Source organism: Bombina bombina, chromosome 5, assembly GCF_027579735.1.
Source record: "Bombina bombina isolate aBomBom1 chromosome 5, aBomBom1.pri, whole genome shotgun sequence".
NCBI classification, from domain to species: Eukaryota; Metazoa; Chordata; class Amphibia; order Anura; family Bombinatoridae; genus Bombina; species Bombina bombina.
Window position 1 is genome coordinate 1089718466 of NC_069503.1, and position 18315 is coordinate 1089736780.

Here is an 18315-nt window from a genome sequence, read left to right on the forward strand (position 1 = left end):
TGATTGGATATTTAAAGTCTCTTTACAGTGGGATCTGGCTACTTAGAAAATTTTGAGGAAAAATAGCTTTGTTCTTTATATAGAGGCGTTCATGTATTTTCTAGACAGATTGGTACAGATATCTCTTTTTAAGGTAATTCAGCATTTGGGTATCATGTCCCTTTAAATATGTGAATGGAAAATCAGCTCTCTGGTTGCGTCAGAATAAAATTGACCATTGAACCAAATGAGTTGTGAGGAAATAAAATATTATACCACTGTTTCACAACTCCAGTTCCCAAGGATTTTCACAATCATAACAGTCTATGACTTTTACTGACCCTCTGATCAGTCCAAGAGAATAATTAACTTAAAGGGACCCTACAATTAAAATAAAACATTATGTAATATTAAAAAATCTTACTTTAAAAATTGGTCACGTTAAGACAGCCTTCTCCAAATGCGGGTGAGGTATAATTTTAATAAAGCAAATTGCTGTGCTAGAATAAATTATGCATTTGTATAATCCATAAAGGCGGGCTCTAAATCTTTGTCATTTATGATTCTCTCACAGACGATGTGCGCATGCTATTATCCCACTGACGTCAGACCGAGTGAACTGTGTGGGCTCATGCGGCAGTGTGTGTTTGCAAGCTTGGTACCCAGGTAGCCCTCCGTAATAGGGCTTGAATAATGAGGATCCCACGGAGGGCTTAATGCAAGGTTTTACTAGTTAAAGGAAAATGTTAATCAATGTGAATTGATGATTTATTATTCATATAAAGAAAATCCAGTAACATAACACAATTTTAAACTTTCATGATTTTGATGGAACATGCAATTATTTAAAAATAAAAAAAATAATCCAATTCACTTCCATCATCAACAAGTGTACAGTCTTTTTATATACAAATTTTCTGAGCACTAGCTACTACTGAGCATGTGCAAGAGTTTACTATAAATATATATTTGCATGTTGTGATTGGCTGATAGCTATCACGATACAGGGGGAAGGACAATATAAATAATAATGCTTTTTAAATAGTGTGGTCACATTGCTAGGATGTCTGCAGGGAGGGAGGGAGATTGTAATAGTGCTGTCTTGCCGGGCCAAAAGACAACCTTAAAGGGACACTGAACCCATTTTTTTCCTTTTGTGATTCAGATGGAGCATGCAATTTTTAGCAACATTCTAATTTACTTCTATTATCAATTTTTATTTGTTCTCTTGCTATCTTTATTTGAAAAACAAAGCCATATATGCCTTTTTGGGTTCAGAACTCTGGACAGCACTTTTTGATTGCTGGATGAATTGATCCACCAATCAGCAAGGACAACCCAGGTTGTTCAACAAAAATGATCCGGCATCTAAACTTAGATTCTTGCATTTCAAATAAAGATACCAAGAGAATAAAGCAAATTGGATAATAGGAATAAATTAGAAAGTTGCTTAAAATTTCATGCTCAATCTGAATCACAAAAGAAAAATTTTGGGTTCAGTGTCCCTTTAACGACCACGACGTACCCTAAAGGTTCATTAAATATGCTGAGAAATATCAGATAACTGCTGTCACAGATTTGTATGCATTCCAGCTTCACTATTTCATAGCAAAACAAAAATCATTTACAGTCACAGAACTAAGGAAACAAAAGTAATGTAAATATCTGAGACATAACTAAATGCCTACTATTCTATATAGATCAATGCCTGTATTTCATATTTTAAAGTCTTACATTTAAACCACTTCTAACCATTCAAAAATAAATTAAATATGATTATAAAATTGATGTCTGCAGACTAGATACCAGAGTGCCAAATGAGTCGCCATTATTATTTTTTTCACTGACAATACCAGCAGACACATTTTAGGAGCCCCCATTAATCAAAAATAAAATATAGCTATATACTCACAGGACTTTCATAGATAAAATTCAAATCTTTATATCAAACTCATAAAAGAATAGATCATAAGTCGAAGTTTCAGCCCTATGATAGGCCTTCAAAACAAAATGCTCTAAAAAAACATAATTTATGTAAGAACTTACCTGATAAATTCATTTCTTTCATATTAGCAAGAGTCCATGAGCTAGTGACGTGTGGGATATACATTCCTACCAGGAGGGGCAAAGTTTCCCAAACCTCAAAATGCCTATAAATACACCCCTCACCACACCCACAAATCAGTTTAACGAATAGCCAAGAAGTGGGGTGATAAGAAAAAAGTGCGAAAGCATAAAAAATAAGGAATTGGAATAATTGTGCTTTATACAAAAAAATCATAACCACCACAAAAAAGGGTGGGCCTCATGGACTCTTGCTAATATGAAAGAAATGAATTTATCAGGTAAGTTCTTACATAAATTATGTTTTCTTTCATGTAATTAGCAAGAGTCCATGAGCTAGTGACGTATGGGATAATGACTACCCAAGATGTGGATCTTTCCACGCAAGAGTCACTAGAGAGGGAGGGATAAAATAAAGACAGCCAATTCCTGCTGAAAATAATCCACACCCAAAATAAAGTTTAATGAAAAACATAAGCAGAAGATTCTAACTGAAACCGCTGCCTGAAGTACTTTTCTACCAAAAACTGCTTCAGAAGAAGAAAACACATCAAAATGGTAGAATTTAGTAAAAGTATGCAAAGAGGACCAAGTTGCTGCTTTGCAAATCTGATCAACCGAAGCTTCATTCCTAAACGCCCAGGAAGTAGAAACTGACCTAGTAGAATGAGCTGTAATCCTTTGAGGCGAAGTTTTACCCGACTCAACATAGGCATGATGAATTAAAGATTTCAACCAAGATGCCAAAGAAATGGCAGAAGCTTTCTGGCCTTTTCTAGAACTGGAAAAGATAACAAATAGACTAGAAGTCTTTCGAAAAGACTTAGTAGCTTCAACATAATATTTCAAAGCTCTAACAACATCCAAAGAATGCAACGATTTCTCCTTAGAATTCTTAGGATTAGGACATAATGAAGGAACCACAATTTCTCTACTAATGTTGTTGGAATTCACAACCTTAGGTAAAAATTCAAAAGAAGTTCGCAACACCGCCTTATCCTGATGAAAAATCAGAAAAGGAGACTCACAAGAAAGAGCAGATAATTCAGAGACTCTTCTGGCAGAAGAGATCGCCAAAAGGAACAAAACTTTCCAAGAAAGTAATTTAATGTCCAATGAATGCATGGGTTCAAAAGGAGGAGCTTGAAAAGCCCCCAGAACCAAATTCAAACTCCAAGGAGGAGAAATTGACTTAATGACAGGTTTTATACGAACCAAAGCTTGTACAAAACAATGAATATCAGGAAGATTAGCAATCTTTCTGTGAAAAAGAACAGAAAGAGCAGAGATTTGTCCTTTCAAGGAACTTGCGGACAAACCTTTATCTAAACCATCCTGAAGAAACTGTAAAATTCTCGGAATTCTAAAAGAATGCCAAGAAAAATGATGAGAAAGACACCAAGAAATATAAGTCTTCCAGACTCTATAATATATCTCTCTAGATACAGATTTACGAGCCTGTAACATAGTATTAATCACAGAGTCAGAGAAACCTCTTTGACCAAGAATCAAGCGTTCAATCTCCATACCTTTAAATTTAAGGATTTGAGATCCTGATGGAAAAAAGGACCTTGCGACAGAAGGTCTGGTCTTAACGGAAGAGTCCACGGTTGGCAAGAGGCCATCCGGACAAGATCCGCATACCAAAACCTGTGAGGCCATGCCGGAGCTACCAGCAGAACAAACGAGCATTCCTTCAGAATCTTGGAGATTACTCTTGAAAGAAGAACTAGAGGCGGAAAGATATAGGCAGGATGATACTTCCAAGGAAGTGATAATGCATCCACTGCCTCCGCCTGAGGATCCCGGGATCTGGACAGATACCTGGGAAGTTTCTTGTTTAGATGAGACGCCATCAGATCTATTTCTGGAAGTTCCCACATTTGAACAATCTGAAGAAATACCTCTGGGTGAAGAGACCATTCGCCCGGATGCAACGTTTGGCGACCGAGATAATCCGCTTCCCAATTGTCTATACCTGGGATATGAACCGCAGAGATTAGACAGGAGCTGGATTCCGCCCAAACCAGAATTCAAGATACTTCTTTCATAGCCATAGGACTGTGAGTCCCTCCTTGATGATTGATGTATGCCACAGTTGTTACATTGTCTGTCTGAAAACAAATGAACGATTCTCTCTTCAGAAGAGGCAAAGACTGAAGAGCTCTGAAAATTGCACGGAGTTCCAAAATATTGATCGGTAATCTCACCTCCTGAAATTCCCAAACTCCTTGTGCCGTCAGAGATCCCCACACAGCTCCCCAACCTGTAAGACTTGCATCTGTTGAAATTACAGTCCAGGTCGGAAGAACAAAAGAAGCCCCCTGAATTAAACAATGGTGATCTGTCCACCACGTCAGAGAGTGTCGTATAATCGGTTTTAAAGATATTAATTGAGATATCTTTGTGTAATCCCTGCACCATTGATTCAGCATACAGAGCTGAAGAGGTCGCATGTGAAAACGAGCAAAGGGGATCGCGTCCAATGCAGCAGTCATAAGACCTAGAATTTCCATGCATAAGGCTACCGAAGGGAATGATTGTGACTGAAGGTTTCGACAAGCTGAAATCAATTTTAGACGTCTCTTGTCTGTCAAAGACAGAGTCATGGACACTGAATCTATCTGGAAACCCAGAAAGGTTACCCTTGTCTGAGGAATCAATGAACTTTTTAGTGAATTGATCCTCCAACCATGATCTTGAAGAAACAACACAAGTAGATTCGTATGAGATTCTGCTAAATGTAAAGACTGAGCAAGTACCAAGATATCGTCCAAATAAGGAAATACCACAATACCCTGTTCTCTGATTACAGACAGAAGGGCACCGAGAACCTTTGAAAAAATTCTTGGGGCTGTAGCTAGGCCAAACGGCAGAGCCACAAACTGGTAATGCTTGTCCAGGAAAGAGAATCTCAGGAACTGATAGTGATCTGGATGAATCGGAATATGTAGATATGCATCCTGTAAATCTATCGTGGACATATAATGCCCTTGCTGAACAAAAGGCAAGATAGTCCTTACAGTTACCATTTTGAATGTTGGTATCCTTACATAACGATTCAATATTTTTAGATCCAGAACTGGTCTGAAGGAATTCTCCTTCTTTGGTACAATGAAGAGATTCGAATAAAACCCCAGCCCCCGTTCCAGAACTGGAACTGGTATAATTACTCCAGCCAACTCTAGATCTGAAACACATTTCAGAAATGCTTGAGCTTTCACTGGATTTACTGGGACACGGGAAAGAAAAAATCTCTTTGCAGGAAGTCTTATCTTGAAACCAATTCTGTACCCTTCTGAAACAATGTTCTGAATCCAAAGATTGTGAACAGAATTTATCCAAATTTCTTTGAAAAAACATAACCTGCCCCCTACCAGCTGAGCTGGAATGAGGGCCGCACCTTCATGTGGACTTAGAAGCTGGCTTTGCTTTTCTAGAAGGCTTGGATTTATTCCAGACTGGAGATGGTTTCCAAACTAAAACTGCTCCTGAGGAAGAAGGATCAGGCTTTTGTTCTTTGTTGAAACGAAAGGAACGAAAACGATTATTAGCCCTGTTTTTACCCTTAGATTTTTTTATCCTGTGGTAAAAAAGTTCCTTTCCCACCAGTAACAGTTGAGATAATAGAATCCAACTGAGAACCAAATAATTTGTTACCCTGGAAAGAAAGGGAAAGTAGAGTCGATTTAGAAGACATATCAGCATTCCAAGTTTTAAGCCATAAAGCTCTTCTAGCTAAAATAGCTAGAGACATAAACCTGACATCAACTCTGATAATATCAAAAATGGCATCACAGATAAAATTATTAGCATGTTGCAGAAGAATAATAATATTATGAGAATCATGATCTGTTACTTGTTGCGCTAAAGTTTCCAACCAAAAAGTTGAAGCTGCAGCAACATCAGCCAATGATATAGCAGGTCTAAGAAGATTACCTGAACACAGATAAGCTTTTCTTAGAAAGGATTCAATTTTCCTATCTAAAGGATCCTTAAACGAAGTACCATCTGACGTAGGAATAGTAGTACGTTTAGCAAGGGTAGAAATAGCCCCATCAACTTTAGGGATTTTGTCCCAAAATTCTAATCTATCAGATGGCACAGGATATAATTGCTTAAAACGTTTAGAAGGAGTAAATGAATTACCCAAATTATTCCATTCTCTGGAAATTACTTCAGAAATAGCACCAGGAACAGGAAAAACTTCTGGAATAACCACAGGAGATTTAAAGACCTTATCTAAACGTTTAGATTTAGTATCAAGAGGACCAGAATCCTCAATTTCTAAAGCAATTAGTACTTCTTTAAGCAAAGAACGAATAAATTCCATTTTAAATAAATATGAAGATTTATCAGCATCAACCTCTGAGACAGAATCCTCTGAACCAGAAGAGTCATTAGAATCAGAATGATGATGTTCATTTAAAAATTCATCTGTATAAAGAGAAGTTTTAAAAGATTTTTTATGTTTACTAGAAGGAGGAATAACAGACATAGCCTTCTTAATGGATTCAGAAACAAAATCTCTTATGTTATCAGGAACACTCTGAACATTAGATGTTGATGGAACTGCAATAGGTAATGGTACATTACTAAAGGAAATATTATCTGCATTAACAAGTTCATCATGACAATTAGTACAAACAACAGCTGGAGGAACAGCTACCAAAAGTTTACAGCAGATACACTTAGCTTTGGTAGATCCAGCACCAGACAGCGATTTTCCTGAAGTATCTTCTGACTCGGATGCAACGTGAGACATCTTGCAATATGTAAGAAAAAAAACAACATATAAAGCAAAATTGATCAAATTCCTTAAATGACAGTTTCAGGAATGGGAAAAAATGCCAAGGAACAAGCTTCTAGCAACCAGAAGCAATGAAAAATGAGACTTAAATAATGTGGAGACAAAAGCAACGCCCATATTTTTTTAGCGCCAAATAAGACGCCCACATTATTTGGCGCCTAAATGCTTTTGGCGCCAAAAATGACGCCACATCCGGAACGCCGACATTTTTGGCGCAAAAGAACGTCAAAAAATGACGCAACTTCCGGCGACACGTATGACGCTGGAAACAGAAAAGATTTTTTGCGCCAAAAAAGTCCGCGCCAAAAATGACGCAATAAATTTAAGCATTTTCAGCCCCCGCGAGCCTAACAGCCCACAGGGAAAAAGTCAAATTTTTAAGGTAAGAAAAAATGATTGATTCAAATGCATTATCCCAAATATGAAACTGACTGTCTGAAAATAAGGAATGTTGAACATCCTGAGTCAAGGCAAATAAATGTGTGAATACATATATTTAGAACTTTATAAAAAAGTGCCCAACCATAGCTTAGAGTGTCACAGAAAATAAGACTTACTTACCCCAGGACACTCATCTACATGTTTGTAGAAAGCCAAACCAGTACTGAAACGAAAATCAGCAGAGGTAATGGTATATATAAGAGTATATCGTCGATCTGAAAAGGGAGGTAAGAGATGAATCTCTACGACCGATAACAGAGAACCTATGAAATAGACCCCGTAGAAGGAGATCATTGCATTCAAATAGGCAATACTCTCCTCACATCCCTCTGACATTCACTGCACGCTGAGAGGAAAACCGGGCTCCAACCTGCTGCGGAGCGCATATCAACGTAGAATCTAGCACAAACTTACTTCACCACCTCCATAGGAGGCAAAGTTTGTAAAACTGATTTGTGGGTGTGGTGAGGGGTGTATTTATAGGCATTTTGAGGTTTGGGAAACTTTGCCCCTCCTGGTAGGAATGTATATCCCATACGTCACTAGCTCATGGACTCTTGCTAATTACATGAAAGAAAACAAAAAAAAGGAACACTTTAAAATCAAACACAACCCATATACCCTTGTTCAATGGTGACACCACACATTTATAGATGAGACATGACGTGCATTAAAGCAAGTAAACATAAAATGTACAGAATATAAAAAATAATAACAAATCACACATGACAAAAACTTTGTGAAAAAGTGCAAGCAAGGAGAACTGAGATCTAACAGGTCTCCCATGGTAAACTAGGCTCAGCATACTGTAGTAATAACATCCTGAATACAAAGCCAACCAAAAATACCAATACAGGGAAAGGCATTCTCTGCTGGATACATCCATACTGAAGAATTGTCAGACATAAGACAATATCAATGTTACTATTCTTAAAGTTTCAAAATTAGCCTATATTACAAGAATCGAACGTATCAGCAGTTCAAGAAATATATGCATGCCGTAATACTCATGAAGAGCTGATAGCACAGTATATCTATAAACTTCAGCATATGCTCCGCACGGACCCAATTATCCTGTACAATCTATTCTAACAATCTATTCTAACCAGTGAGTGTATGTATATGTGTGTGTGTGTGTGTATATATATATATATATATATATATATATATATATATATATATATATATTTATATATATATATATAATGTTAAGATTTCAAATTCTTTGGATTGAAGATGCATCAATTTACACAAAGCTCCGGAATAATATTTATTCTCTTATCAAACCCTCGGAAGATGGAGATGAATAGAAGACTGAGTCAGAGAGAGTTGTGTAGCGTGGGGAAAATCTGATCTGACAAAAATACATTGCATCACTTATGCCTTAGATAAGACTACAAGACTACAGTTGAACAGATACAAAGCAGCCCCCCCCCCAAAAAAGCTATATTTTAATTAGAAAAAAACATTACCTTCATGAGTCCATATATGGCGCTGTAAATTGGAGCCATTTTTCATAAAATAGGAGTCACAATATGGACATTTAACTGCTCGCTTTCCTATGAGTCCTTTCATTTGAACTTTATGGCCAAGGACCTCCGAAATGAGATTTGTTGATTTCTCTGAAACAAGCAAAAACAATGATGTATTACGCCACACTTTCATTGTCTAAAACACAATTTTAAATGTCATTCTGCTTATTAATAAATCCACACTTATCAGTTCAGCTAAAATATGAGACTAAATTATTAGTGCATTATTAGCAATAAAATTGCAACATTTTAGGTTCTGTATGTAGTACCGACTCAAATATATTAACAATTGTACTTTAACTACATTAAATGAATACAAAACAAGGAAAGAACCTCGCTGTATTTGTGGAACCCACTATCCTATTTATAAACTAAACAAGTTAAAACGCCAGTAACATATCTTAAATGCGACTACCCTAAGACAAAGGGACCCTGCAAATTCTATGAAACCACTCTTTAAATTGCTTTGTGCGACATAGAGAGTAGACATGTACATTTGGATACTTCGGTAGGATCCCAATGCGGAAGTATGCGCTATTCTGCTCTTTTTGGAGCCAGATTGATTCTTGTGCAAGATCACCACATTAAGGTCTGTGCAAATCCAGATCTTAACGTAGTGATCTTGCAGAAGAATAAATCCAGCCGAAAAGTGCAGAATAGCGCATACTTCCGCATTTGGATCCTAACAAAGGATTGTATTGTAAGTATATGGTTATCATGAATTACTAATTATTGGTATTATTAGTAATAATAATAACAACTTGATTCCATCATTCATTTTATTTCCCAAAAAAGAACAAAATTACAGATACTATCAATCAAAAGTACCTTTGCAAGTACACTTTCTTGGCATTTACAGCTTTCAATGATTAAAACCAATAAAATGGTCTATAGTTTATATTTTTATTAATGTTTATATAAGAAATGGTTATTAGAAATTCAAGCTCTATAAAATCTGGCAAAATGAAAAATAAGGAAACCAATAATAAGTAATTGTATCTGCATAAAGGAATGTTCCCAAGAAGAAATATAAAAGAAAACTTACACTCTTGGGGACTATTGCACAAACCGGCAGTAAACGAAAATAAAGTGAGTCTGAAAGGTTTTAATTTCCCAGTATAGTGCTGAAAAATGTATCTGCCGATGGAAGGTAATATCTTATGTCCTCACCAACAATATTTTTTACTTATTTAAAGACCTGCTTGCTATATACAGTATGATGGAAATATATAACTTTTTTTTGCTTTAAGGAAAGTACCTTCTTCGAAAAATCTCTAACATAACATCAATTTAATATACATTTTTGCTACCAAAAGTAATTGTAAATGCAGCTCTAAATGTTAATCAGTAAACTAAAGATTCCAAAATAGCATCTGTAGATATTCAAAGACTGGGCTCATTCCAGAATGCATAGATCAGCCAGAAAAATAAAATTACAGATGCCAGGAGAAGGTTAATTGCCAATAATTTCAACTGCAGAATCTAAACAGAAAGTAACCTCATATATAAGGGTCAGGTGTATAGCCAGTAAGCTCACATTCAATTAAATAAGTATACAGATAGCATAGGAAAGATAAATAAACTCACATACAGTGGGAGGAAATAAAACAGCAATAGTATATAAATATAACCAGCTGTAAAGAAACATTATAACATTATATACATCATTTGCTGACAACCAGGTTACTTTTAAGGCACTTCCAAATTGTTCTTAAAGGGACGGTCTAGTAAAAATAAATTTTCATGACTCAGATAGGACATACTATTTTAAATAACTTTGCAATGTACTTTTATCATCAGATATGTTTTGTTCTCTTGGTATTCATTGTTGAAAACTAAACCTAGGTAGGCTCATATGCTAATTTCTAAGCCCATGAAGGCCGCCTCTTATCTGAATGCATTTTGACAGTTTTTCACAGCTAGAGGGTGTTAGTTCACGTGTGCGATGTAGATAAGATTGTGCTTATGCATGTGGAGTTACCTAGGACTGATTGGCTAACATGCAAATCAAAAGTAAAGAAATAAGAAGGCAGCCTGCAGAGGCTTATATACAAGGTAATCAGAGAGGTCAAAAGTATGTAAATATAACCATGTTGGTTATGCAAAACAGTGGAATGGGTAATAAATGGATTATGTATCTTTTTAAAAAACATAATTTATGCTTACCTGATAAATGTATTTATTTCTTGACACAGTATCAATCCTGGACAGTAGGAGGAGGCAAAGAGCACCACAGCAAAGCTGTTAAATACCACTCCCCTTACCCACAACCCCCAGTCATTCGACCAAAGAGAAATGAGAAAATAAGTAATATAAGGTGCAGATGTGCCTGAGAATAAACTGTCTGAAAATACAGGGCGGGCTGTGGACCATGTCAAGAAATAAATACATTTATCAGGTAAGCATAAATTATGTTTTCTTTCTAATGACACAGTGAGTCCACGGATCATCATAATTACTATTGGGAATCAATACCCAAGCTAGAGGACATGGATGATAAGGGAGGGACAAGATAGTTAACCTAAACAGAAGGCACCACTGCTTGAAGAACCTTTCTCCCAAAAGAAGCCTCAGCTGAAGTAAAAGTATCAAATTTGTAAAATTTTGAAAAAGTGTGTAAAGAAGACCAAGTGGCAGCCTTGCAAATCTGATCTACAGAAGCACCATTTTTGAAAGCCCAAGTAGAAGAAACAGCCCTTGTGGAATGAGCCGTGATTTTCTCAGGAGGCTGCTGACCAGCAGTCTCATAAGCCAAGCGAATAACACTCCTCAACCAACAAGAAAGAGAAGTGGCCGTAGCTTTCTGACCTTTACGTTTCCAGAAAAAACAACAAAGAAGAAGACTGGCAAAAATCCTTAGTCGCCTGCAAATAATATTTCAAAGCACGAACTACATCCAGATGTGCAACAAATGTTCCTTATGAGAAGAAGGATTAGGACACAAAGAAGGAACAACAATTTCCTGATTAATATTCTTATCAGAAACAACCTTGTGAAGAAAATCTAATGCAGTATGGAGTACCACCTTATCAGAATGAAAAATAAGAAAACATAATTTATGTAAGAACTTACCTGATAAATTCATTTCTTTCATATTAGCAAGAGTCCATGAGCTAGTGACGTATGGGATATACATTCCTACCAGGAGGGGCAAAGTTTCCCAAACCTCAAAATGCCTTTAAATACACCCCTCACCACACCCACAAATCAGTTTAACGCATAGCCAAGAAGTGGGGTGATAAGACAAAAGTGCGAAAGCATAAAAAATAAGGAATTGGAATAATTGTGCTTTATACAAAAAATCATAACCACCACAAAAAGGGTGGGCCTCATGGACTCTTGCTAATATGAAAGAAATACATAAATTATGTTTTCTTTCATGTAATTAGCAAGAGTCCATGAGCTAGTGACGTATGGGATAATGACTACCCAAGATGTGGATCTTCCACGCAAGAGTCACTAGAGAGGGAGGGATAAAATAACAACAGCCAATTCCGCTGAAAATAATCCACACCCAAAATAAAGTTTAAATCTTATAATGAAAAAAACTGAAAATATAAGCAGAAGAATCAAACTGAAACAGCTGCCTAAAGTACTTTTCTACCAAAAACTGCTTCAGAAGAAGAAAACACATCAAAATGGTAGAATTTAGTAAAAGTATGCAAAGAAGACCAAGTTGCTGCTTTGCAAATCTGATCAACCAAAGCTTCATTCCTAAACGCCCAGGAAGTAGAAACTGACCTAGTAGAATGAGCTGTAATCCTCTGAGGCGGAGTTTTACCTGACTCGACATAAGCATGATGAATTAAAGATTTCAACCAAGATGCCAAAGAAATGGCAGAGGCCTTCTGACCTTTCCTAGAACCGGAAAAGATAACAAATAGACTAGAAGTCTTTCGGAAATTCTTAGTAGCCTCAACATAATATTTCAAAGCTCTAACTACATCCAAAGAATGCAATGATCTCTCCTTAGAATTCTTAGGATTAGGACATAATGAAGGAACCACAATTTCTCTACTAATGTTGTTAGAATTCACAACCTTAGGTAAAAATTTAAAAGAAGTTCGCAACACCGCCCTATCCTGATGAAAAATCAGAAAAGGAGACTCACAAGAAAGAGCAGATAATTCAGAAACTCTTCTAATCTAGCACAAACTTACTTCACCACCTCCATAGGAGGCAAAGTTTGTAAAAACTGATTTGTGGGTGTGGTGAGGGGTGTATTTATAGGCATTTTGAGGTTTGGGAAACTTTGCCCCTCCTGGTAGGAATGTATATCCCATACGTCACTAGCTCATGGACTCTTGCTAATTACATGAAAGAAAAGGAGACTCACATTGCAAAGCAGAAAGCTCTGAAACTCTTCGAGCCAAAGTGATAGCAACCAAAAACTAGTTTGCCCGCAAAAATTTTGGAAAACAAAGTCAAATTGAAAGAACTGGAACCCCAGGTAAGAAACATTTTTTTTATTATTTGTATTTATTGAACAAAACTTGAAAATACATAGTATCCCCGTCTAGTGGTATCCATACATTCAGAGTAGAAAACAGTTTTCATGTTTTTATTTTTTCTTCCCCTTTCCCCTCCCCCCTATCCCCCATAGTTTTTTAATAGACATTTAATACATATCTGTGTTTGAAACAATGAGATGTCATATCTAACAGTACTTTTATAATTTGTGGGTACACTTTCACATTATACTCTCCCTCTTCCCTCCCTCTCCTCCTCTCCTCTCCCCCCCCAAACTCCCATCCCTCCTCTCTCATAACACATCTGGAGGAGGAAGAAGAAAAAAAAAGGAGGGGTAGGGGGGGAATCCTCTCCTCCACCCCCCCCCCCCCCCACCCAGCCAATCTGTGTAAGAGCTATCATGTTATATCTTTATAGACTGTGGACCATTCACCTCTCATATGTGCATTTAACATACATTTTGTTTGTAGGAAGGGGAATAATATCTGTTTTTGTTTTGATGGATCTAAGGTTTTTATGTAACATTCCCATTTTTTAAGGAACATTGATAAACGTTGTGTTGTATCCATTCAATTGAGTATCCTGTTGTTCAATGAGTAAATGTGACCACAGCTTATAGGTAAGATGCCTTACCGTGGGGTGTTTCTTCTCTATCCCCAAAGACAGGACACAGTTTCAAGCTAAGAGAAAAATCAAGGATAGGATAGGACACAGCCTATTTATATTAATGTCCCATTCTAAAAAACAAATCATCTCCAAGCCAATAGTAAGTTTAAGATTAAAAGATGTTGATAGCCAATGTTGTAACCTGCCCCAAAAGTTCCTGATACCAGGGCATTCATAAAAATAATGATAAAAATCTGGGGCGGGTATTCAGCATTTGACACATTGATTACCAACGTGAAATGCGTTTAGGAGTGAGGTAATCTTGATGCAACATACGAACCTGAGATTCTCTCAACTGAGAAGACAAAGTGGCTTTTTGGTCTTTTCTAAGCTAGCTTTAAGAATTGGAATAGTTATATTTCCAATCCTCAACTTCCACTTGTCTAGAATAGTCTCTTGCAGCTATGATGCTGTTTTACGTAATAAAATTTGATAAAGTAATGTAATTGAGTGGTGTCCCCTCTTAAATGCAAAGTGTATTGCCACAAAGGGTGAGGGGCTCCAAAAGTTCTCATTTTTATCTTTGAGACTATTAATATACGGCTAGATTTAGAGTTTGGCGTTAGCCGTCAAAACCAGCGTTAGAGGCTCCTAACGCTGGTTTTGGGCTACCGCTGGTATTTAGAGTCAGTCAGGAAAGGGTCTAACGCTCACTTTGCAGCCACGACTTTTCCATACCGCAGATCCCCTTACGTCAATTGCGTATCCTATCTTTTCAATGGGATCTTTCTAACGCCGGTATTTAGAGTCGTGGCTGAAGTGAGCGTTAGAAATCTAACGACAAGACTCCAGCCGCAGAAAAAAGTAAGTAGTTAAGAGCTTTTTGGGCTAACGCCAGTTTATAAAGCTCTTAACTACTGTGCTCTAAAACTAACACCCATAAACTACCTATGTACCCCTAAACCGAGGCCCCCACACATCGCCGCCACTCTATAAAATTTTTTAACCCCTAATCTGCCGACCGCACACCGCCGCCACCTACGTCATCCCTATGTACCAGTAATCTGCTGCCCCTAATACCGCCGACACCTACATAATATTTATTAACCCCTAATCTGCCGCCCCCGCTATCGCTGACACCTGCATATTTTTTTTAACCCCTAATCTGCCGCTCCGTACACCGCCGCAACCTACATTATACCTATGTACCCCTAATCTGCTGCCCCTTACACAGCCGACCCCTATATTATATTTATTAACACCTAATCTGCTGCCCCCAACGTCGCCTCCACCTACCTACACTTATTAACCCCTAATCTGCCAACCGGACCACACCGCTACTATAATAAATGTATTAACCCCTAAAGCTAAGTCTAACCATAACCCTAACACCCCCCCTAACTTAAATATAATTGAAATCTAACTAAATAAATTAACTCTTATTAAATAAATTATTCCTATTTAAAGCTAAATACTTACCTGTAAAATAAACCCTAATATAGCTACAATATAAATTATAATTATATTGTAGCTATTTTAGGATTAATATTTATTTTACAGTCAACTTTGTAATTATTTTAACAAGGTACAATAGCTATTAAATAGTTAATAACTATTTAATAGTTACCTAGTTAAAATAATAACAAAATTACCTGTAAAATAAATCCTAACCTAAGTTACAATTAAACCTAACACTACACTATCAATAAATTAATTTAATAAAATACCTACAATTACCTACAATTAAACCTAACACTACACTATCAATAAATTAATTAAATACAATACCTAAAAATAAATACAATTACATAAACTAACTAAAGTACAAAAAATAAAAAAGAACTAAGTTACAAAAAAATAAAAAAATATTTACAAACATTAGAAAAATATTACAACAATTTTAAACTAATTACACCTACTCTAAGCCCCCTAATAAAATAACAAAGCCCCCCAAAATAAAAAAATTCCCTACCCTATTCTAAAATTAAAATAGAAAAGCTCTTTTACCTTACCAGCCCTGAAAAGGGCCCTTTGCAGGGCATGCCCCAAAGAATTCAGCTCTTTTGCCTGTAAAAAAAAACATACAATACCCCCCCCAACATTACAACCCACCAACCACATACCCCTAATCTAACCCAAACCCCCTTTAAATAAACCTAACACTAAGCCCCTGAAGATCTTCCTACCTTGTCTTCACCACACCGGGTTCACCGATCGATCCAGAAGAGCCTCCGATGTCTTGATCCAAGCCCAAGCGGGGGGCTGAAGATGTCCATGATCCGACTAAAGTCTTCATCCAAGCGGGAGCTGAAGAGGTCCATGATCGGGCTGAAGTCTTCTATCAAGCGGCATCTTCAATCTTCTTTCTTCCGGATCCATGGTCATGACGCGGAACATCCATCTTCACCGACGACTTCCCGACGAATGATGGTTCCTTTAAGGGACGTCATCCAAGATGGCGTCCCTCGAATTCCGATTGGCTGATAGGATTCAATCAGCCAATCGGAATTAAGGTAGGAAAATTCTGATTGGCTGATGGAATCAGCCATTCAGATTCAAGTTCAATCCGATTAGCTGTTCCGATCAGCCAATAGAATGCGAGCTCAATCTGATTGGCTGATCGGATCAGCCAATCAGATTGAACTTGAATCTGATTGGCTGATTCCATCAGCCAATCAGAATTGTCCTACCTTAATTCCGATTGGCTGATAGAATCCTATCAGCCAATCGGAATTCGAGGGACACCATCTTGGATGACGTCATTTAAAGTAACCTTCATTCGGACTTAGGACGTTGCAAGAAGAGGATGGATCCGCGCCGGATGTCTTCAAGATGGAGCCGGTCGTCATCGGATGGAAAAACATAGAAGATGCGGCTTGGATGAAGATGTTTGCCGGTCCGGATCGACTCTTCTGCCCGGATAGGATGAAGACTTCTGCCCAAAGATGGAATTCTTTAGCCTACGCTTGGATCCAGACTTCAGACGGAGGATGGACGTCACTCTTCAGCACCCGCTTGGGCTTGGATGAAGATTTTGGAGGCTCTTCTGGACAGATCTGGACCCGGTGTGGTGAAGACAAGGTAGGGAGATCTTCAGGGGCTTAGTGTTAGGTTTATTTAAGGGGGGTTTGGGTTAGATTAGGGGTATGTGGGTGGTGGGTTGTAATGTTGGGGGGGGTATTGTATGGTTTTTTTTTTACAGGCAAAAGAGCTGAATTCTTTGGGGCATACTCCGCAAAGGGCCCTTTTAAGGGCTGGTAAGGTAAAAGAGCTTTTCTATTTTAATTTTAGAATAGGGTAGGGCATTTTTTTATTTTGGGGGTCTTTGTTATTTTATTAGGGGGCTTAGAGTAGGTGTAATTAGTTTAAAATTGTTGTAATATTTTTCTAATGTTTGTAAATATTTTTTTATTTTTTGTAACTTAGTTCTTTTTTATTTTTTGTATTTTAGTTAGTTTATTTAATTGTATTTATTTGTAGGTATTGTATTTAATCAATTTATTGATAGTGTAGTGTTAGGTTTAATTGTAGATAATTGTAGGTATTTTATTTAATTTATTTATCGATAGTTTAATTGTAACTTAGGTTAGGATTTATTTTACAGGTAATTTTTAATTATTTTAACTAGGTAGCTATTAAATAGTTATTAACTATTTAATAGCTATTGTACCTGGTTAAAATAAATACAAAGTTGCCTGTAAAATAAATATTAATCCTAAAATAGCTACAATATAATTATAATTTATATTGTAGCTATATTAGGGATTATTTTACAGGTAAGTATTTAGCTTTAAATAGGAATAATTTATTTAATAAGAGTTAATTTATTTCGTTAAATTTAAATTATATTTAAGTTAGGGGGGTGTTAGTGTTAGGTTTAGACTTAGCTTTAGGGGTTAATACATTTATTAGAGTAGCGGCGAGCTCCGGTCGGCAGATTAGGGGTTAATAAGTGTAGGTAGGTGGAGGCGACGTTGGGGGCGGCAGATTAGGGGTTAATAAATATAATATAGGGGTCAGCGGTGTTATGGGCAGCAGTTTAGACTCGGGGTACATGTTAGGGTGTTAGGTGCAGACATAGGAAGTGTTTCCCCATAGGAAACAATGGGGCTGCGTTAGGAGCTGAACGCTGCTTTTTTGCAGGTGTTAGGTTTTTTTTTCAGCTCAAACAGCCCCATTGTTTCCTATGGGGGAATCGTGCATGAGCACGTTTTTGAAGCTGGACGCGTCCGTAAGCACCGCTGGTATTTAGAGTTGCAGTGGCGGTAAATATGATCTACGCTCCCTTTTTTGGAGCCTAACGCAGCCCTTCTGTGAACTCTAAATACCAGCGGTATTTAAAAGGTGCGGGGAAAAAAAAGCATGCGTAGCTAACGCACCCCTTTGGCCGCAGAACTCTAAATCTAGCCGATA

The 18315-nt window shown here is 37.1% G+C and overlaps 1 protein-coding gene across 2 annotated transcripts in view; it reads right to left on the reverse strand.

The window, feature by feature from the left end:
- ZFAT (zinc finger and AT-hook domain containing) overlaps window positions 1-18315 on the reverse strand; it is a 478376-nt gene that overhangs the window by 174191 nt on the left and 285870 nt on the right. For both annotated transcript variants that reach the window (XM_053715378.1, XM_053715379.1), the window contains exon 9: window positions 8767-8916. In XM_053715378.1, the coding sequence (XP_053571353.1) occupies window positions 8767-8916 (150 nt within the window). The remainder of the gene's footprint in view (window positions 1-8766; window positions 8917-18315) is intronic.